This window comes from Delphinapterus leucas, chromosome 20 (genome assembly GCF_059928025.1).
Source record: "Delphinapterus leucas isolate spDelLeu-1000000601 "Yukka" chromosome 20, BTC_Dleu_Yukka2, whole genome shotgun sequence".
NCBI lineage: Eukaryota > Metazoa > Chordata > Mammalia > Artiodactyla > Monodontidae > Delphinapterus > Delphinapterus leucas.
The window spans coordinates 32,195,713-32,214,815 of NC_143148.1; the positions used below are offsets into that span (position 1 = coordinate 32,195,713).

Sequence of the window (19,103 nt, forward strand, 5' to 3'; positions counted from 1 at the left end):
TAGCTATTGCCATTATTTACAAGTCACTCAGCGCCTCACTCCTTCCTAATAAATACCACCACAACTTTGTAAATGCAGAATCTGACGCTACCCTGCACAGGCAGACGTGAAGTCCTTCATCTGGAACCAATTTCCAGGTACTCTGCCTCTTGTTGGGAAATGGCTGGGTATTACCTGCAAATTCCTAGTCAGTTTGCTGGTTTCAAGTAACCAAGGGCTGGATTTTGAAGGTAGAGTTCAGCCTGACCTTAAGGAACTTCCAAAGATTCAGAGCCAACTCACTGCAGGGAGCTCTCAGGGGTAGCAGGTGTCCTGTCACTGGCACTGGGCCAGCCAAGACACATGTTCCCTGTGGGGATGGGGGGAAGAGCTACTCCAGGTGTGGGTGGTCCACACAGTGGGGTGTTTGAAAGTGTTTTCAGTGTTCAACATACTCCTTTGATGAACACATGTGGGTTTTTTAAATAATTGAAGTATAGCTGATTTACAGTATTGTGTTAGTTTCAAGTGAACAAACATGTTTTTACTTTTTAAATTTTTCCTGTATTACTCTGTTCTTCATATATTTATTCAAATTTATTGAATCAAAAATTGGGTTTTGTATCCTTTTAAATTTTTCTTAGTAGTTCACTTAATTTTATTTTACCACAGTTTAGGTTTGTGAAGTTGGAAAATAAAAACCACAGCTAGAAAATTCACACGTCTTTCAGTGCAGGGAGTTTGAGACTTCCAGGTAACTGGAGGTGTGATTCCAACTTCTTTAGAGTCTATCAAGCCTAAAATCTATGAGGAAGTGAAGTTAGCCAGGGAAATCAGAGGATGGGAAATGAGGCATTGAGAAGCCACCAACCCTTGCCATGTCACCAACCCTTGACATGAGAATGGAGGGGACCTTGTATCTGCTCGACACCCTTAGAGCATCTGGTCTAATGCTGTTCCATTGATGAACCCAGTGAGGGAGTGTGTCTTGTCTTAGGCTCTCAGTTTGTTAGGGACTCACATTTTGTTCCAGTACCCAAGTCTCTGCACTTCTCATCCAGTCTCCTACACCAGCCCCGGATGGCACAAAAGCCCTTATTCCCAATGCACAGAAAAGAAAGGCGAGTCGGAATAGTGTCAACAACTTTTATTACCACTTACATATTTCATAGGAAAGGGAATGTAGCAATCAAGTCAGAGTGGTATAAAAACGCAGGTCGGCCCGTGTTCCTCCATTGACACCCGGGGCAGGCTCTCCGTGACATCAGGTACAGCAGCTGCACTTGTCCGAGGCCCCTTTGCAGACGCAGCCCTGGGCACACTTGGCGCAGCCCACGGGGCAGCAGGAGCAGCAGCCTGGGGAGAGAGGGGCGAAAGCAGATGTCAGCGATGACTTTCCCAGGCTCCTCCTTGCCCAACAGCAGCCCTGCCACAAGCCCTCAGATCCAAAGGACCCCGAGTACAGAAAAACATGCTCTGTTCCAAGACAGTTGGGAGGACCTTGGGGTTTGGCTTCCACTACAAAGTGGCTGCCCTGCCCCATCTAAGCCCAGGACAGGCAGAAAGTCAGAAGCAGCAGTGATAGGTGCCGAAGGGCAAAGGAAGACCAGCCCCCCCCGCCAGAGCCATACACTCAGAGCCCGCTCTGGGTTCCCTCCCTCACCCTAGCTGCAGCCCCCAGGTTCCCAGAGAAAGCCCTACACTCACTCTTCTTGCAGGAGGTGCATCTGCAGGCTTTGCAGGTGCAGGAGCCAGCGCAGCCGCAGGAGCCGCCTGCCGGGAAGGGAAAGGTCAGCAGTGAGCAGGGAGGGGGATGCAGGAGGTACAGCAAATGGTCAGTAATCCCTCCCTGCAACCTCTTCCTGGGTGCAGGGCCCAGTGCTAGGGACTCCTGTCCCTCATAGGACAGACAGAAGTCTCACCCCTCCTTCTCTGCCCTTCTATGCAAAGGGCTGTGTACTGCCTTGTATTTGCCCCACAGGTGTGGTCCCAGGCTCCAGAGCCCATTCAGGATGCCTGGGTCTGGTGGCCAGGACCTTTTGTCTGAGCCCATAAGAGGCAATGTCCCCTCGCATCCGGCACAGGGAATGCAGAGGCCTGGACAGAGCACTGCGGCCGACCCAGACACCTGGATGATGTGGCACCGAACAGCCTTGAGCCTCAGGCCTCTTGCCTCTGAAATGGAAGCCCCAGTTGGATGGAAACACTCTAATGGGGGATGAAGGCGCTTGTCCGGGGAGAAAGCACGTGCCAGGTTAACTACAGAGGCCTACTTCAGCTCAAGCTCAAAATGTTCCTCCCTCCTCCAAACCCAGGGATGCTTCCTGGTATTGGGGAAGGGGCATCCAAAGTTCCAGAGCCAGGGGTTCCTCACCAGTGGGGCAGGAGCAGTTGGGGTCCATTTTGAGGCGAGGTGAGGCCGGGGGTCCAAAGCAAGTGGCGAAGAAGAGGGTCTTGGGCCGGTTGGGAGCGTGCTGGAACCTAGCAGCCGGCGGGTTCAGTTTATACCCAGAGGAGGCGGCCCGGGCGCAGAGGCCCCGCCCCCGCCTTGCACGTGGCGCGCGGATCTGCGCCTGTGCAGCCGGCAGCGCCCGTTCCGGCTGTGCGCAGCGGGCCGGGCCGAGCGCAGGGTTCCGTGAGCAAGGATTGGGTCGGTGTGCAGCGCTGCGGCCGCCCCTTTGGCGCTGGAACTCGCGGAGGGACGGTGTGCCGGGCGGCTCTTGGTTTCCCAGCTTCCCTGCCCGCCCCTTCCCAATTTTCCCAAGGTAGGCAGTCACCTCTGTTCCAGGATATTCCAGGAACCCAGTCCCCCCTCTCTTTGCCACCCCAGGCCCTATTGCCTTGGTGCTCAAGTTCGTCCTTTCCGGAGCCCATGTGCGCTGCGCCCGGCCTTCCCCCCCCGCCCCGCCCCCGGCCTGTGCTCGCGGGCGGTGGAAAGAGCCGAGGGAGTTGTGTGCAGCGTCCCAGCTGCGGATGTGACGTTTGCCTCCCAGTACTTTTCCTTTCCCTGTGCCCAGAGGGACTTAGGCCCTATTTGTCTGTCTCAGTTTTAAGGCGGACGCTGGCCTCTGTCTGCTCCGTCCTTCCTCCACTCTCTAAGTTTGAAAGGATGTATGGGCACATATGTCTGGATCCTTTGCATAAAACTCTCCAGAGACTCTCCACAGCCTAGCCAGCCCACCTCGCTCCAGGGCAGTTGTTCAGAAAGTGGGGTGCCCCCAGGGGAGGGGTCATTTTAGGTGATAGGCAGATCTTGCATCTGAATATCAAGAAAAATAATTGTTTCCCTTTCAATATTACTGACCATTAGACAGCATTGTGTGTGTGTCCCACCTGGTTAATTGTTTATCTTTCAACCCTCACAAAGACTCAAAAAGAGGAATACTGTTATTTATGAGCTCATTTGGCTGGTGGGAAAGGTAAGTCACAAGGATGTTAAATAACTTGCCCAGGGTCACAGAGCTGGGAAGTAGTGCCACCGGGTCTGAATCCAGTCATCTTCCCAAGGGAAGAAGTTCAAAGATAAAGTTTTCCTTTGGCCCAAAGTTTTCCTTTGATGTATCTTCAACATCAGTGTACTGCTTGAAATTTTTTAAACAGAGATAAGCCTCAAGCTTATCAACTCTCCAGGCCCATATCATGATTTTGTTTTCAAGGACCTAGATTGCCTTTTCCTTCTGCAAGACATCATACTGGTCCAGTACACTGATGATATTCTGCTGCTCGGAGCTAGTTGCAAGAAGTAGCAACTGCTCTAGGTTTATTGGTTAAGACTCTGCAATGGCTGTAAAAAAGCCTATGGAATAGAGAAGATCCCTTAGGGCATCTCTTAGTACTACCCTGCTCTGTGATTAAAGTCAGTGAAAAACTACTGTAACAACCCAATCAAGGCAGGACTGATAAAGGCTCAGACCCTTCAAAAATGAAGGTTTGGGTCACCCCAGCATCGTAAAGAACCATGACCAACTGAGATGCTTGCAGGGAGCAAAGGGGATACAGAATAGGTAGTGTAAGAAGATGTTTATAAATGTCAGCTATAACCACATGACCAGTTCCAGAAACAGAAATGACAACTGTAATTGTTAGGAGTACTTCTTCATTATTTTGTTATAAATATGTTTATATATATACGGCAAATATCTTTGTTTTCTTCCCTCTTTTATCCCCTTCTCATATAACATAGAAGGTGTTGACTTTACATTGTAGTGTTTACGTGTTGTTAACATCACAGTATTTGTTACGTGATATCAAGTACAAAAGTGACCATCACCCAAGGACTTTGCATCCTCCTTTGGGGACGGTGTTATACATTTTCAGTTGTAGGTAGGATAGTTGTGTCATGTTAGGCAGAAGTAATACCTTGTTATTGTCTTCGTTGGGAGATTAAGTGCGGTTTACGAAGTTGTGTGGGTGCTAGTTTGATAAGTGGTGGTCTATAACGGTTAGTTTTATGTACCCGCGTGTTTTAGGCTGTCGTGCCCAGTCCTTGGTCACACGCTAGCCTGATGTTGCTGTGAAGGTATTTTTCAGATGTGATTAACATTTAAATCAGTAGACTTTGAGAAAAGCAGATTACCCTTCATAATGTGGAAGGCCTCATCCAGTCAGTGAAGGCCTTAGAGAAAAACTGAGGTCTCTTGAAGAGGAGGGAATTGGGCCTCCAGATGGCCTTTAGACTCAAGATTGCAAGCAACATCAACTCCTACTGGAATTTCCAGGCTGCTGGCTAGCCCTATAAACTTCAGTCGTGCCAGCTTCCACAGTTGCATGAGCCAATTTCTTAAAATAAATCTCTCACTCTCTTTATCTCCCTATCTACCTACCTACCTACATCCTGCTGGTTCTGTTTCTCTGGAGAATGCTAATACAAATATATTTTAAAACATATAAGTCATTAAAGGAAAAATGTTAAGTAAAATACTGGTGCAAGTGGTAGCAAAGGGCACAGACTGTTGTGCTCAGGGTTATAAATACCCAGTGCTGTTCATTTGATGAGGACAACATAGGACACACAGCTAGGCACACCACCACTGCTTCTGTGTCTAGAGGTAAATAAATACCCCCTATGTTAATAATAATAATAAATGGCTAACACTGTAGACCACTCACCACGTGCCAAGCACCATACTAAATTCTTTACATGTACTAGTTCTTTAATCTTCTGAATCATATGCTTTTATTTTGCCCCTTTTAAAGTGGGGGAGACCGGGCTTCCCTGGTGGCGCAGTGGTTGAGAGTCCGCCTGCCGATGCAGGGGACGCGGGTTCGTGCCCCAGTCCGGGAGGATCCCACATGCCGCGGAACGGCTGGGCCCGTGAGCCATGGCCGCTGAGCCTGCGCGTCCGGAGCCTGTGCTCCGCGGCGGGAGAGGCCGCAGCAGCGAGAGGCCCGCGTACCGCAAAAAAAACAAAAACAAAAACAAAACAAAACAAAACAAAAAGTGGAGGAGACTGAGCCACAGAGAGATTATGTCCTGTGGCTATAAGTGACGAAAGTGAGATTGGCACTCATGCAGGCGGACTGCAGCATCATGCCCTCACCCACGATCTTACACCAGGACTTCATATGACAGATGAGGATGTTGAAAGCTGGCACAGGGGCAGCAGTGGGAAGAGCACTGAGCAGGCAGTCTGTATAGTTCTGTGACCTCTCTGGAATTCAGTTTTCCATGTGTCAAGCCAGGAGCACAATCTGTCCGTTTCGAGAGGTCCTTCTACCTGTGAATAGCGAGAGGCAGGATTTAGCATTCAGTGACATTGTTATCTGCCAGCTGTGGCCAGGGCGTGAGGTCAGCTGTAGTGTAGGTTCAGACCTCTGCCCTCTGAGCTGTGTGACCTTGGGCAGGTTGCTTAACCTCTCTGGAATCAGCACAATCACTCCAGCCCCTGCACATTCACTCTCTCACTGGTTCCTGTGCAGATCCAACGACATGAAGCATGGGAATGGCTTCTGAGTCTGTCCAAATGCTGTGGCGGCATCTTGTCCTGGGGGTCTCTTTGGAGGTCATCCGTACTCCCTTTGGCACCGGATCAGCAAATTTCCAATCCCATCCTTAACCTCCAACCCAGAATAATGCTTCTAAACCAATGAGCTTTTCCCCAAGAACTTGTTGGGAGCTAAAAGGATTCTGTCTTCATGAATGTCAGTGTGGACATAATGATCGTAACGGCCACTGTTTATTAAGCCAGGACACTATCATTTAATCCCCACATAGAGATATCATCTCTTTTTCAATGGGAAAATGGAGACTCAGATGTTGAGTAACATGCCCAGGCCATACCACCTGTGGCAAAACAGGCTGTGAACTGAGACGCCCATGCACTCAGCACAGGCTGGTTTCTGAAACCCCCTCTTCACACAGGGCACCTGTGGGCAAGCATGGTCTTGACTCTTGGGCCACACGACTTGTCTTTCTCTTTTATTTTACATCAGATAGCCATTCCCTCCACAAATAGCCAGGGGGACTAACTGCTACCATTAGTTACAAGTCACAGGGCACCTCACTCCTGCCTAATAAACACCACCATACCCTCCGAACTGCAGAATCTGCCATCACCCAGCATGGGCAGACGTGAAATAGTCCATCTGGAACCAATTCTCAGGCACACGCCCTCTTCATGGGAAATGACTGTGTAATTCCCTCCACAGCCCTAGTTATTTTGCGGCTTTCAAGTAGCCAAGGGCTGGATTTCGGAAGGACAGATTGCAACGGTGCTCAATGGACACCTTCGATGAACATGTGTGCGACGTTTTTAAATCTCTGATTTTGTTTGTTTTTCATATATTGACTGAAATTACGTGTGTGGAATCTGAAAACGTGGGCTTTGTATTGTTCTGTGGCATTTTTATAATTTTTTTTGTTTCTGTTTTTTACCAAGGTTTAGGTCTGCAATGGATGGGAAATGAAATCTGTTCCTTCACCACAGGGATTTTTTAGACGCCCCATTTAGATTCAAGCAGGTGAGGGAGTTTTCCACCCCTGTAGTCACTGAAGACTAAAATCCAGCGAGGAACTGCAGTTGAACAGGGAAACCATGGAGAATGAGGATTCTGGATTGAGAAGTTTCTGTGCCACCAACCCTTGACTTGAAAACAGAGGGGACCCTGTATGTGCCCAGTGTCCTTATAGCATCTGGCCTAAGGCTCTTCCGTTTTACAAAAGATGAAGCCCAGTGGGGTAATGTGGCTTGAACAAGGCACTGGGTTTGTTAAGGGCTAACATTTTGGTCCAGAAACCAAGTCTGTGTACTACTAGCCCAGTCCCTCACCCCAGCTCTGGTCAAGTTAAGGAAAACAGCCAGAATAAAGCCAACCACTTTTATTATCATTCTTGTATTTTATAGGACAAAAAAAAAAAAGAGGAATGTAGGTTTGTCCTGGTTGCTCTATTTACACCCGGGGCAGGCTCTCCGCGACATCAGGCACAACAGCTGCACTTGTCTGAGGTCCCTTTGCAGATGCAGCCCTGGGCACACTTGGCGCAGCCCGGAGGGCAGCAGGAGCAGCAGCCTGGGGAAGGGAAGGAGGCGGCAGAGATGAGCGCTTGGAACAGAGGATTAATAAGGCTTCCCGTCCTCTCCAGTGGAGGCGCCACCGTCCCTAGGGAAGGGGTACCTACTGCCCTATTTAAATTCCCTCCGTGGTGTAGAGGGCTGGAGGCGTGGGGGGCGGGCCTGGCGGAGGGGTGGGCGCGTTAGGGGTAGATGTAGAGAAAATTCCACTTACTCTTCTTGCAGGAGGTGCATTTGCAGTCTTTGCATTTGCAGGAGCCGGCACACGTGCAGGATCCGCCTGCAAAGAGAACGGCCGACATAAAAACGGTTCCCGGAGACTCGAACGCGGGCATGGGTGCTAGGAGCCCGAGTTTGAGTCCCAGTTCCACAACCAACTCGTGGGAACCTGGGCAAGCCACGAACTCTGATCTCCTTATCGGTCAAACGGGATCTCCTAGTTTAACTTAGAATAGAGGCGGGTACACCAAAACGCTTTCGAAAGGGGCAATTTGTGCCCGGAAAGTGAGTGACGAGTCAGAAATTGCTTCTCTACTTCTACAATTGACACCCAATCCCGAACCAGATCTCCTTACCTGCGGTGCAGGAGCAGTTGGGATCCATGGCGAGACGAAGCGGAGGCTGGGGTCCGGAGACTGTGTCACGAAGTATGGCAAGGAAGTCGAGGGGGCGTGCTGAAGCGGAGGGCGCTGTGGGCTGACTTTATAGCGGGAAGGAGCCGGGGCGAGTGCAAAAGCCCTCCGGGGCGGGCGCCGCCTGCACACGCCCCGCGCTGAGTCACTGGCGGGCCGCGCGGCGCCCCGAGCTGTGCACACGGGCCACCAGGCACCAGTTTTCAGTAGCCGCCCTAGGTGCGCCTCGGTGAGGGAGGGCCGGGTGCAGAGCGCGGACCCCGCATGCAGGGCTGTGCTGGGCTGTGCGCGGAGCACCCTGACCCCCGCCCTTCGCTGTGTGCGCAGTTCCCGCCACCGCCTTCCCCCTACCCCAGCACGCCCCACCCCAACCCTCCCCACCGCGTCCGTTGCCCTGTGCTTGAACCTGAGTAGTTAAGAGAGTGGGTCTTGCGGATCCTGCTCCGGGGGAAAACTGGTGGGAAGTCAGGACAGATTACAAAAAAAAACTCTTTGCACCCGTCAAGGCTTAAAAACTGTGTAGCATCATATTAAACCCGTGGGCTGGTTATTGATGACATATACTGTATATCAAGTGCTTTAGCATGCGATAGGGAAGGTGTAAGCGTGTGATGTGCGAGCTCTCATTTAATCCTCTAACAACCCTGTGAGGTAAGGACTAGTTATCATTCCCATTTTAGAGTATGGAGGCCCAGAGAAGTTAAGTAACTTGCCCAAGGTCACAGAGCTAGTGAGTGGCAGAGCCTGGTTTGAATCAGTGGGCCCAGCAGATGCTGAAGTCACTCTAAGGGTAGACATCACCAACAGGGGAGAATAAAGATCAAGAAGCCACAAGCCTTGTACTCAGGAAACTCATAGTCATTGGGGCAGCCTCATGGGTGCGTGGGGAAAAGTAATACCAGGGTCATGGCTAGGATGGAGGCAGGGGGAACAGAGAGGAGACCCAGTCCAGCCTGAGAGGAGGTGGGCCAGTCAGGTGGGCCATTGCCTTGGGCCTGAGGGTGAGAAAGTCTTCGCCAGGCAGGGGAAGAGGAAGGAGTTGTATTCCAGCCCGTGGAAGAAGCAGCGGGGTGGAAAGTTGGCATTCCCATGGAACATTTGGAAGGGAAAACCTCACAAGAACTTTCTTCCCCAGTGGATGCAGAGGGGAAGAGTAGAAGTGCGGTCCAAATTCCTTTCTGGGGAGGTACATCCTGCTTCCCTGCTGGCACATGTCTGGCTGCTGTGAAATGGATCTTAGATCGTTATCCTGGGATTGTCCAGAGTGTGTTATCAGATGAGCAGGTTACTGGAAGGTTGGTGGCAGGTTTAGGGAATGCTGGTTGCTGCAGTAGGGAGTTTAGTGAGGGGGTGGGCGGAGGACAGGCCGTCCTCACAGCATTTACTGTAAAGTCCTGTGGAAATGCCTTCACAGCTCAGCTCAGACGTCACTTTCTCCTGGGAGCCCGTCCTGACCCCTGTGCTAGGTCAGGATGCCTGTGGAATGCGCTGGTAAACAGCTTGTCCTTTTCCTTCCTGGCACTTCCCGTGTCTGTAATACATAGGAAAGTGTGTGATTCTGCGACCTTTGTCCCTCCACAGCTACCTGCCACTGAAAACACCAAGAGCACTCACTGCCCCTGAAATGTGCTTCCAGCCCTCGGCCCAGGGCCAGGTTTACAGTTGGTGCTTAGTAAATATTTGTCAAATGAATTAATAGGGGTAAATCCCCTGATGTGTCCTCCCTTCCCAGCCCTGCCTCCCGGCATTAGGGCCGATTACAAAATGAAAGTAAAAAACTTGTTTTTCACCACTCTGGGACCTGTGTGGTCACTCAGAAACTCCAAACAGGGCAGGAGAGTTGAACTGTCAGAAGGACTAAATTCTAATGGTCACTCTGCCACTCGCTGAGCAACCTTGGGGCTGTTATGGGCCAGGGCTCCCCTGAGCATCAGTTTACTCATTTGTCAAATGATCAGATTGCACTAGAATTTGAGGGTCACATGCAAACACACTCTGATGTTAGAGCCAAGGTCTCAGAAATCTCGCTGTGTCTGGCAGCCCCGTGGACCGAGAGCATGGGAGGGCTGCTCTTTGGATGGTGGGCAGATTTTGCTGTTGTTGTTACATACGCACCACATTGTATGCAAAATTCCTGGTTTCTTATAAACTAGATGGTCACTTGTCCACTCAGGGGAAACAGTCCAACTCAATGAGGAGACAATAACGCTTATTTTTGCCCTGTAAAGTATTGAATCAAGCCCTGGGTTTGGGCCATCTGTGTTGGCAGTAAAATTTGTTTTCAGGTCTAAGCTGTCTCCCTTAAGTCATTTTGACTCTGAGAGGAGAGGGAGGACCAATCGGCAAAGGTGAAGGGCAGCCCAGGCCCAGTTTTGCTTATCTCTGTACCCATGTAAGCCTTGTGGGACAGGGGTGGAGAGTGAGGCCTTTCTAATGCCTGCAGTCCTCATGTGGTAGGAAGTGAGGAAAATGAAGCCAAGCAGCATAAGATGAGGAAAAACACCCCTCTGCAAGTGTGGTGTGAGTTATCAGTATGAGGCAATGATGTGGCCCTAGTCTGCATTAATAGAAGTATGCCATCCAGAATGAGGGAGGTGATTTTGCATCTCTTTTTAACTGCTAATGGGGGTATTTTTAGTTCTGCTGCTCTTACCCTGTGACAGTACCCTTAGGTTTCCTTTGTAGAATCACTCTTCCCTACTTCTAATCCACGTGGACTAAGGTGGATGGATGGAGTAGGCCCCATTCGTGGGCTCCCAGGAAATTCCATCTTCCTGGACATAGTGATTGGCTCTGATTGGGTCACCTAGCCATGAACCAGAGAGAATCAATGGAACTCCTCCTGGAAATGCTAGGAGAATGACAGATACTCTTTCCATCTAGACTTCAACCTGAAAGGGTGTGTAGCTGAGTTTCTAGAGTCTTTGTCTCCATAAGAAAGAGCCTGAGAATAAATTTATCGTAAAGGAAATGGAGCCTGACAATATCATTGGAGCACCTGGATCCAGCCAAGCCTGAAGTCACTGTGAGTCCAAAATTTCCTTTTTTGTTTAAATCATTCTGGATAGATTCTTAACTGGCACAGTTGGGCAGACCACCCTGAGGGCTGTGTTCATTATTGGGCTTCAACAGTCCAGAAAACAGTTGATCACAATAGTCCTAAGACTCAAAACCCCATCATGTGAGCAACAACTGAGAGGGGTGGGCAGGCTCAATCTGCAAGAAAACAGTTACCTTCAGATATGTGGACAGTGGTTGCTCCTGTAGCCGTGCAACAAATCACCCAAAACTGCAGTTTAAACAACAACCAGCTTATTGTCGCTCCTGGTTTTGTGGGTCAGGAATTTGAGAAGCACTCATTTGGGTGATTCTTTTGTTTCATGTATCACTGTCTGAGGTCACTTGGTGGCATTCAGTTGGTGGATGGGCTGGTCTGGAGGATCTAAGACAGTTTCACTCACGTGTCTGGCACCCTAGCAGGCGTGGCTGGATGGCTGAGCTCAGCTGGAACTAAAGACCAGAGCTCCCTCCTGTGGCCTCTTCAGCATGGTGGCCTCAGGGCAATTAGATTCCTTACATTTGGCACAGGGCGCCAAGGGTGAGAGTCCCAAGAGACAGGAGTGGTAGCTGTGTCTCTTAAGCCCTGGGTCCTGAAACTAGCACAGGTCACTTTCACCACTTTTGATTGGTCAAGAAGCCACAGAGCCTGCCCAGATTCGAGGGGAAAGGATGAAGACCCCAGGTCTTGATGGAAGGAGTCAACATGTTTGCAATTATCTCTCATCTGCCATAGTAGTCGTGGGGCGTAATATTGAGCACGTACTATGCATCAGGACATTCTGAGTTTATTTCACTTAGACCTCGGCACAGTCCTACAAGGCAGAGGCTGTTAGTATCTCAGTTTTACAGATGAGGCACTGAAGAGCTACATGGCCTGTTCAGGGTCACACAGCTGTAAGTGGCAGTGTGGGGATTTGAACCCAGGACTTTCTGATGCCACACCTACATGTTTATGCCATGCTGAAAAGAAGAGAATAGACTTGTGCTCTGTGGTCCCAAGGGCAGTACCAGGAATAAAGATTCTGCTCTGGGTGGGAAAGGCCTTTCTTGCAATTAGAGCTGGTGACGACTGGAAGGGACCGCCTTGGGAGATAGTTTCCTGTCACCATGGCACTAGGAACAGAGGCTGGTGGATTCTGGCATTAGATGGTGGGATAAAAAGAATAGATATATTTATTGTGAGAAGATCATCAACATTGTGGAGGTGATGAACTAGCCTACCTCTGCAAGATCTCCTTCCAAATCACCGACGCCCTGAGCACCTCTGTCACCACCATCATGCACATGCTCATCAAAGACACCCTTGCCCACACACACACACACACACACACACACACACATATAAATTTCCCTTTTAATGTGATTGGCATTATACTATACATATACCTTGAGGTTTTTTCCCCACTGAATGGTAAGATGTGGTGGTCTTTCCATTGCAGATGTGTTTTTATCGGATGTTCATTATGGCCATTTTTATACTTCACTCCTGAAGCACATTTAGCTTGTTTTGAGGCTTCTGCTGATACCAACGATGGGACAGTGAACTTCCTGGGTTGAAGGTATGTATGTTTTAAATTTGAGTAACTACTGCTAAAATACCCTCCAAATTTCTCTTCAAGACCCTGCTTTCAATTCTTTTGGGTATATACCCAGAAATGGAATTGCTGGATCATAAGGTAATTCTACTTTTAATATTTGGAGGAACCACCATTTTACATTTCCTCCAATAATGCACAAAGGTTCCCATTTCTCCACATCCTTGCCAACACTTATTTTGTTTTTTTGTTATTTTTGTCTTCCTGATACTGGTCATCTGCTACGGTCTGAATATTTGTGTCCTTTGGGGCCTTTGAGAGGTGCTTAGGTCATGAGGGTGGAGCTCTCATGAATGGGATTAGTGCTTTTATAAAAGAAACCCCACAGAGCCCCTAGTCCTTTCCACCATGTGAGGATGCAATGAGAAGTCTCTGACCCAGAAAAGGGGCTTCACCCAACCATGCTGGCACCCTAAACTCAGACTTCTAGTCTCTCAAACTGTGAGAAATAAATTTCTGTTGTGTATAAGCTGCCCAACCTGTGGTATTTTGTTACAGCAGCCCAAAGGGACAGACACTATCCTAATGGGTGTGACGTAATTTAGCTTTGTTTTGATGCTTTTTGTAACACAAGGCAAGCCAGAAACAAACAGAGAAGACAAGCATGGTTAGGTTTAAGAGCCTAGACTTTAGTCAGACAGCCTGGGTTCAAATCCTGGCTCTACCACATTCTAGCTTTGTTGCCTGTTAAGCACAAGACAGCAGGCTCAAAATGGAGTTGCTTATGCTAAGCCCCATGTCACCAGGGACTTCGGCCCGCCCAGAAATCTTTAACCAATCAGGACTCACCTGATCAGCACTAGTTAGGTAATCTGCCTGAGAGGGCCCTGCCATCCCTTGAAGGAAAGTAACTGCAATAACCAACCTGCTTTTTTGCCTGTTATGACTTCCTCGTTCCCTTCTAGCTATACAAGTCTTTCATTCTGTGCAGCTCCTCTGAGTTCCTTTCTATCTGCTACATTGGATGCTGCCCGATTTGAATAGATGTTTGCTCAAATCAACTCTTAAAACATTTTAATATGCCTCAGTTTATCTTTCAGTAGACTGCATGCAGATTACCCTAAGCCCTATTGCCCCATCTGTAAAATGGGTTTACTAATCATACCATTCTTCTAGAGTTGTAAGGATCACGTAAGATAATGTACTTAAGAGAACTTTGTACAAGATAATCTCACATTTATCAATCTTTTTGGTGTCTTAGTTAAAAGAGGTATCTCCACCCCAAAGTAATAAGCATTCTCCTATTTTCCTCTTCCAAATTCTCTTACAGCTTTGATTTTGCTCCTGGGTGTTTAAGTCAATTGGAAATTATTTTTTATCTGATATGCAAAGGGGTAGCCCATTGTTTCAGCACTTTTCACTAACTAGTGTATCCTTTCACTGATGATTTCATGTCTCTTACTTGCAGCTACACTGTGGTCTATTTTTGAACTATCCTCTCTGTCCAACTGATCTATTCCTGAGCCGACACCACTTCCTAGAGCTTTAGAACAAGTACTGGTATGCGGTTAGAACAAGCCTTTTTTGTTGTTCCTTTCCAACACTGGCTTGGCTTTTCCGGCACTGTTTTTTGAAACTCAGCCTGTTGGGTTAAAAAACAAAATCCTGGTGGGCTCTTGAATGGACTGTCCTGATAAAGCAACTTGGAGGAAAACTGACATGTTTGCAGCACTGTGTTCTCTTAACTGGGAAACTTCTCTCTGCCAGAATTCTATTTTTCTTTTCCATTCAACCCAGGTAGAATCTGCGTGTTCCCTTTTATCAAGGACTGTACCACAACTACTGTGGATTAAAGCACTCATTACCCTACTTCCCCTTGAAGAGGGAAGGAGCTGGACACAAACTGCCAAATGAGAAGGTTTGAAAAGGAGCTGAACGATCTGTTCGGGGACGGGCTGCTCAGGGCGGTGACCTTGGAAACGCAGCTGAACGGTTTCCCAAGACAGGCCCCAGGCCTCCTGGCCTCTCCTCTAATGACCCTGAAAACAGGCAGCTTTGCAGGAGCAGCTAGAAAATTCCAGAAACCGCAGGCCTTTGGGGCTGGGGGCTGGTTTTAACTTCCCCCAACCCCATTGTACAGATACAGAGAGTGAGGCTGAGAGGCAGGAGAAAGAGACAGACCCATATGGGTCTGGTCTCCCCTCTTTCCCCAGAGTTAAGCTTGACTTGGCAAGAGGGTCAAGTGCCATATGAAGGTGCGGGAGGATGTCCTCAGCCCCCGAAGTTCCATCCGAGTCCCAGACCAGTGGCCAATCTCAGGATTTTATATTTCAACTGAGCTGTCCCCTCAGATGAGGCTCCTTCTACCCTCCATGTCCTGCCCCTTTAAGAAGAGACCAGTCCTTGCTTTATGTCATTCACAGGATTTATTGTCACTTGCCAGTGGCTAGCAGGGGAAGGGGACACGCTGCCGAGCCTCACCACGGGCACAGGTGGCGCTGGGCCACCCAGCACTATTTACACACGTTTCGCACGGGGCGCGTCCTCACTGGCAGCAGTTGCACTTCTCCTCAGCTTCGGCGCCCTCTCCGCCTTTACACACACAATCCTTGGCGCATTTCTCACACTCTGCGGGGCAGCAGGAGCAGCAGCCTGCAGATAAAATAGGGGCACCCAGTCTGATGGCCTCGCCTCCCCCATCTGTCCCCATCAAGAGGGAGGGGGAAAAAAGGAGGGATGCCAGAGGTCACTGCCCCCTTCCTAGTCTCACACCTGGGTTGACTCAGCATCTCTGTTGTGTCAGCTATGCTCTGGGCTACCCTGGGAGAGGGGTACCTAGTAACTAGCCCACAGCCCCTTCTGTGAGCACAGGACTCCCCGGGATGGGGGGATTAGGCCCACCCTGGGGAGTTGTAAGCCTGGAGGAGAAAACATCCAGGGTAAATGGCCTTGAAGGATAAAGCTGCAGGAGCAGAGATGGTACAGGTGTAGGGAGTCCAGGAGATTCATGGCCAGGGGGTGGGGTGGGGGTGCTCCACACCCAGTCTAACACGCAAAGAAGAAGGGCGCCTTCCCCCCACCTCCTTCTCCCCCTGCGTGTTCAACTGCTTTGGGGAGATTCAGGGGAGGTAAAATCGAGGGGATCCACAAAGGCCCGAGACAGCCCAACGGACCCCAACTCCAGAGCTAACCCCCAGCCTCACTAATGGCTCCCCAGGCACTGGAGGTTTTGAGGGGAGGAATTGGACCAGGATAGCATTTCTCAATCCCAACTGCCCATTAGAATCTTCCGGGAATTTACAAAAACATCTTGCCACCGTAGGGCCTAAGGTAACAATCATTGAGGGAGGGGCCCCTGCAACTGAGTCTTAAGGCCTCCCGCGTGGTTCTGTTACGTCAAAGCAATGTAACAGGGGGCCTAGGGGTCGCTCTGTATTGCGTGGACAGGCCTTGTGCTCTGAGGAGCACAGCAGGGAGGGGAAGGGCAGAGGGGTCCCCACACTCACTCTTCTTGCAGGAGGTGCATTTGCATCCCTCACACTTGCAGGAGTCAGCGCAGGTGCAGGAGCCGCCTAGAGAGGGAGGTGCCACAGGAAGGGTTAAAGTGGTAAAACTTGGGGTGGGGCCAGGCCCCTTGGGGGAAATGACTCCCTTTCCCCAAATGTCCTTGAGCAAAGGCGTAGGGCACGGGGTTCTTTGCAAGTAAAGGGGCGCGCTGTGCCGCAGGATGGGGGCGGGGGCTCACCAGTAGGGCAGGGGCAGGTCTCAGGATCCATGTCGAGAGGAGCTGCCGCCGGAGGAGGTTGAGTTGGCTTCTCGGGCAATTGGACGCACTAGCGGCAGCAGGTGGCTAGGCTTTTATAGCCCCAGGCGGGGGCGCGTAGGCACAGCGCTCCAGGCGCGCGCGCCTCCTCTTCGTCTGGGAGCACCAGCTTGGGCGGAAGCGCGCACTGCGGCAGCCGTCCCCCCTCCCCCGCCGTGTGCACGTTCGGGCGCTGCCCCCCACCCCCACCCCCGCTGCCTCGCGCACAGCCGGGTGCGCGCAGCCACCCACTTCCCACCGTGTGCAGGGGGGGACACTGCCCCGCCCGCCTGCCTGCCAGTGTGTACAGCCGCAAATGCCTACCCGCAGACAGTGCACACTTCCCGCCTCTGAAAGCAAAGTGGAGGGAGAGAAAAAGGCTTTGTTATTCGCCGGCCCTTCCCTGCCTCTTATCCCTTCCACCCCCTCTTATCCCTTATTCTAGGATTCCTCATCCGAGTGGGCTGCTGAGCCACCATGCTGCTTTAGGGCTCCGTCCCCTGTGTGTCTCATGGGGAGGGAACGCCACCGGAAGGGCCCTCGCAAACTGGCTTCGGGAGAGGCCTGCTCTGGGAGGCCTAGAAGGCAGGTCTGGAGTGACTAGTGGGAGTTTGGGGACGGAGGAAGGGTAGCCGTGCTAGGTGGCTGCATCTCAGCTTCAAAGGGAAGCGGATCTCCTTTCATCTGTTCCTTCTGCTGGGTTTCTGAGTCCCTTGTACTTGTGGTAGGCTGAAAAATGGCCCCTCAAGAGCTATCCATGTCAAATCCTGGGATCTGCGACTATTACCTTATTTGGAAAAGGAGACTTGGCAGATGTAATTAAATTAAGGATCTTAAGGTGAGATCATCCTGGATTATCCAGATAGGCCCTAAATCCAGCGATGAGCATCCTCAGAAGATCCACAGAGAATAGAAGAGGAGGAGACGACGTGACCACAGAGGCAGAGATTGAAGTGATGTGGCCGGCAGCCGCAGAAGCTGGACACAGAACAGTTCATGTCCTTTGCTAATAAGTCTGTGTCCTCACTCAGCAAATCAAGACACTTAGTCCCTAGGAAACAGAGGAACAAAGGACAGCATTAGACAACTGGTCAAGGGTTAAAGAAGCAGGAGAAAGGATTGCTAATGGCATTTCAGACAGGGCAGTCACATGGCGGCCCCCATGGGGAAGCCTCACTTTTCCTGCGTGTGATGCAAGTACCTTTCACATGGTTGTATTGGGCTTCACAGGGGCAAGGCTCATCTAGAGACAGTGAAAAAAAAAAATCATCCCAGGACTCCTGCAATAAAAGATTTGAAAGGTGAAGGTGGGAGAGGTTAGCATCTGGCATTTGGTGGGAACACCTATTGCCTTGCCGAGAATGGAAGTTCCTCCACAAGCCCTCCCGAAGGGATCTTATCACCTCTCACACCCAATTTCCACTTTTTTAAAAGAGATACTGAGATAGGCTGGGACCTGGGACTCTCTACCAGAGTGCTTGCACTTGAACCTGGACAAACGTCTCTTCATTTACAAAGAAACTATAAGAGGGACTTCCCTGGCTGTCCAGTGGTTAAGACCCTGCACTTCCAGTGCAGGAGGCACAGGATCGATCCCTGGTCGGGGAACTAAGATCCCACATGCCGCACTGCGTGGCCAAAAAATAAAAAAAGAAACTGAGAGGCGAAAAATAACCTGGCATGCGCAGTCGGGGCAATTGTGAACAGCAGGACACTTTAAAAGGGCCACAAACCAACCGCCATTTCTGAAGTGCCGAGAGTAAAATCAGGGTACTGCGCATGATCTCTGCACACAGCACCACCCTAGGAGTGGGCAGACCACCTAAGCCACCCCTCCGGCCCAACCCACCAAACGGCCCCTACCCTCACCCCATTTAAGGAGCCAGCCCACCCTCCTCGGAGAGCGAGCAAGGGCACCTGTTTCTCATTTTCACTCCCTCGTGCTGCAGCACTAGCCCCAGTAAAAGCTTGCCTGAATTTCTCATCTGGCCTCTTGTCAATTTCTCTTGATTAAAGAGTCAATACCTGTGTAGGATTTGCAGCCCTCCCTCTTTGGGGGTGGTCCCAAGGCTGCTTCCCAAGGAAGGCGGGTCTGGTGAGTCCCCAGGCTTTGGTTCTGCTGAGCGGGGGAGACCGAGACTCGCTAGGAGAGAGTGGACCTTGCTCCGAATCTCCCACATGCAAAGCTGAGCCTCTTCTAAATCTGAGCTGGACAAAGCAGTTTAAAATGTTGGTTGGAAACTCCCCACCCCCAAAATATTAGCTTCCAAGTGGCCTCCAATAAGGGATTGAGCTAGCTTTCTCCAGGCTTTTGCAAGTTTGCTACGTGTTGCCCCACAAGTCTTAAGCTTCAGTAAAGTTGAAGGACGGGGAAAAAGGGAAGAAAGAAGAGTCCAAAGAGGAGACGATATAATCTTATATCCCAAGGTATTTAACGTGAAGCCCGGGTTGGTTCTCAACAGTGGCTTCATGCAATTTCAGATCGCAGAGCTCACCATCTCTAGCACTACTGTTTATTTCTTGCTTGTTTGTTTTTGTTTTGCCTGAGGGCACTCCAGCCTCAGACTTGCCTGGCCTAGGCCCT

At 50.3% G+C, this 19,103-nt stretch overlaps 3 protein-coding genes and 1 long non-coding RNA gene across 4 annotated transcripts in view; 1 reads left to right on the top strand and 3 right to left on the bottom strand.

Annotated features, from left to right (window-relative positions):
* Positions 1–1,111: 1,111 nt before the first annotated feature.
* On the bottom strand, positions 1,112–2,381 carry LOC111165334 (metallothionein-1E). Its single transcript, XM_022555910.3, has 3 exons — positions 2,354–2,381; positions 1,687–1,752; positions 1,112–1,335 (listed from the first exon to the last, which is right to left on the bottom strand). Exons 1-3 carry the CDS (start codon positions 2,379–2,381, stop codon positions 1,244–1,246), a joined length of 186 nt encoding a protein of 61 aa, XP_022411618.2. The 3' UTR covers positions 1,112–1,243.
* A 4,901-nt stretch (positions 2,382–7,282) lies between these two features.
* Positions 7,283–8,190, bottom strand: LOC111165335 (metallothionein-2A). Its single transcript, XM_022555911.2, has 3 exons — positions 8,066–8,190; positions 7,705–7,770; positions 7,283–7,488 (listed from the first exon to the last, which is right to left on the bottom strand). The coding sequence occupies exons 1-3, from the start codon at positions 8,091–8,093 to the stop codon at positions 7,397–7,399; spliced, it is 186 nt and encodes a 61-aa protein (XP_022411619.1). The 5' UTR covers positions 8,094–8,190; the 3' UTR covers positions 7,283–7,396.
* Positions 8,191–10,993: 2,803 nt separating this feature from the next.
* BBS2 (Bardet-Biedl syndrome 2) overlaps positions 10,994–19,103 on the top strand; it is a 136,085-nt gene continuing 127,975 nt past the window's right edge. Inside the window, exons 1-2 of the mRNA XM_089903089.1 lie at positions 10,994–11,147; positions 12,622–12,741. The gene's annotated coding sequence lies outside the window, so the exon portion shown is untranslated. The remainder of the gene's footprint in view (positions 11,148–12,621; positions 12,742–19,103) is intronic.
* On the bottom strand, positions 15,125–16,644 carry LOC149744666 (uncharacterized). Its single transcript, XR_016390984.1, has 3 exons — positions 16,463–16,644; positions 16,224–16,289; positions 15,125–15,369 (listed from the first exon to the last, which is right to left on the bottom strand). It is a non-coding gene; the product is annotated as an uncharacterized LOC149744666 (long non-coding RNA).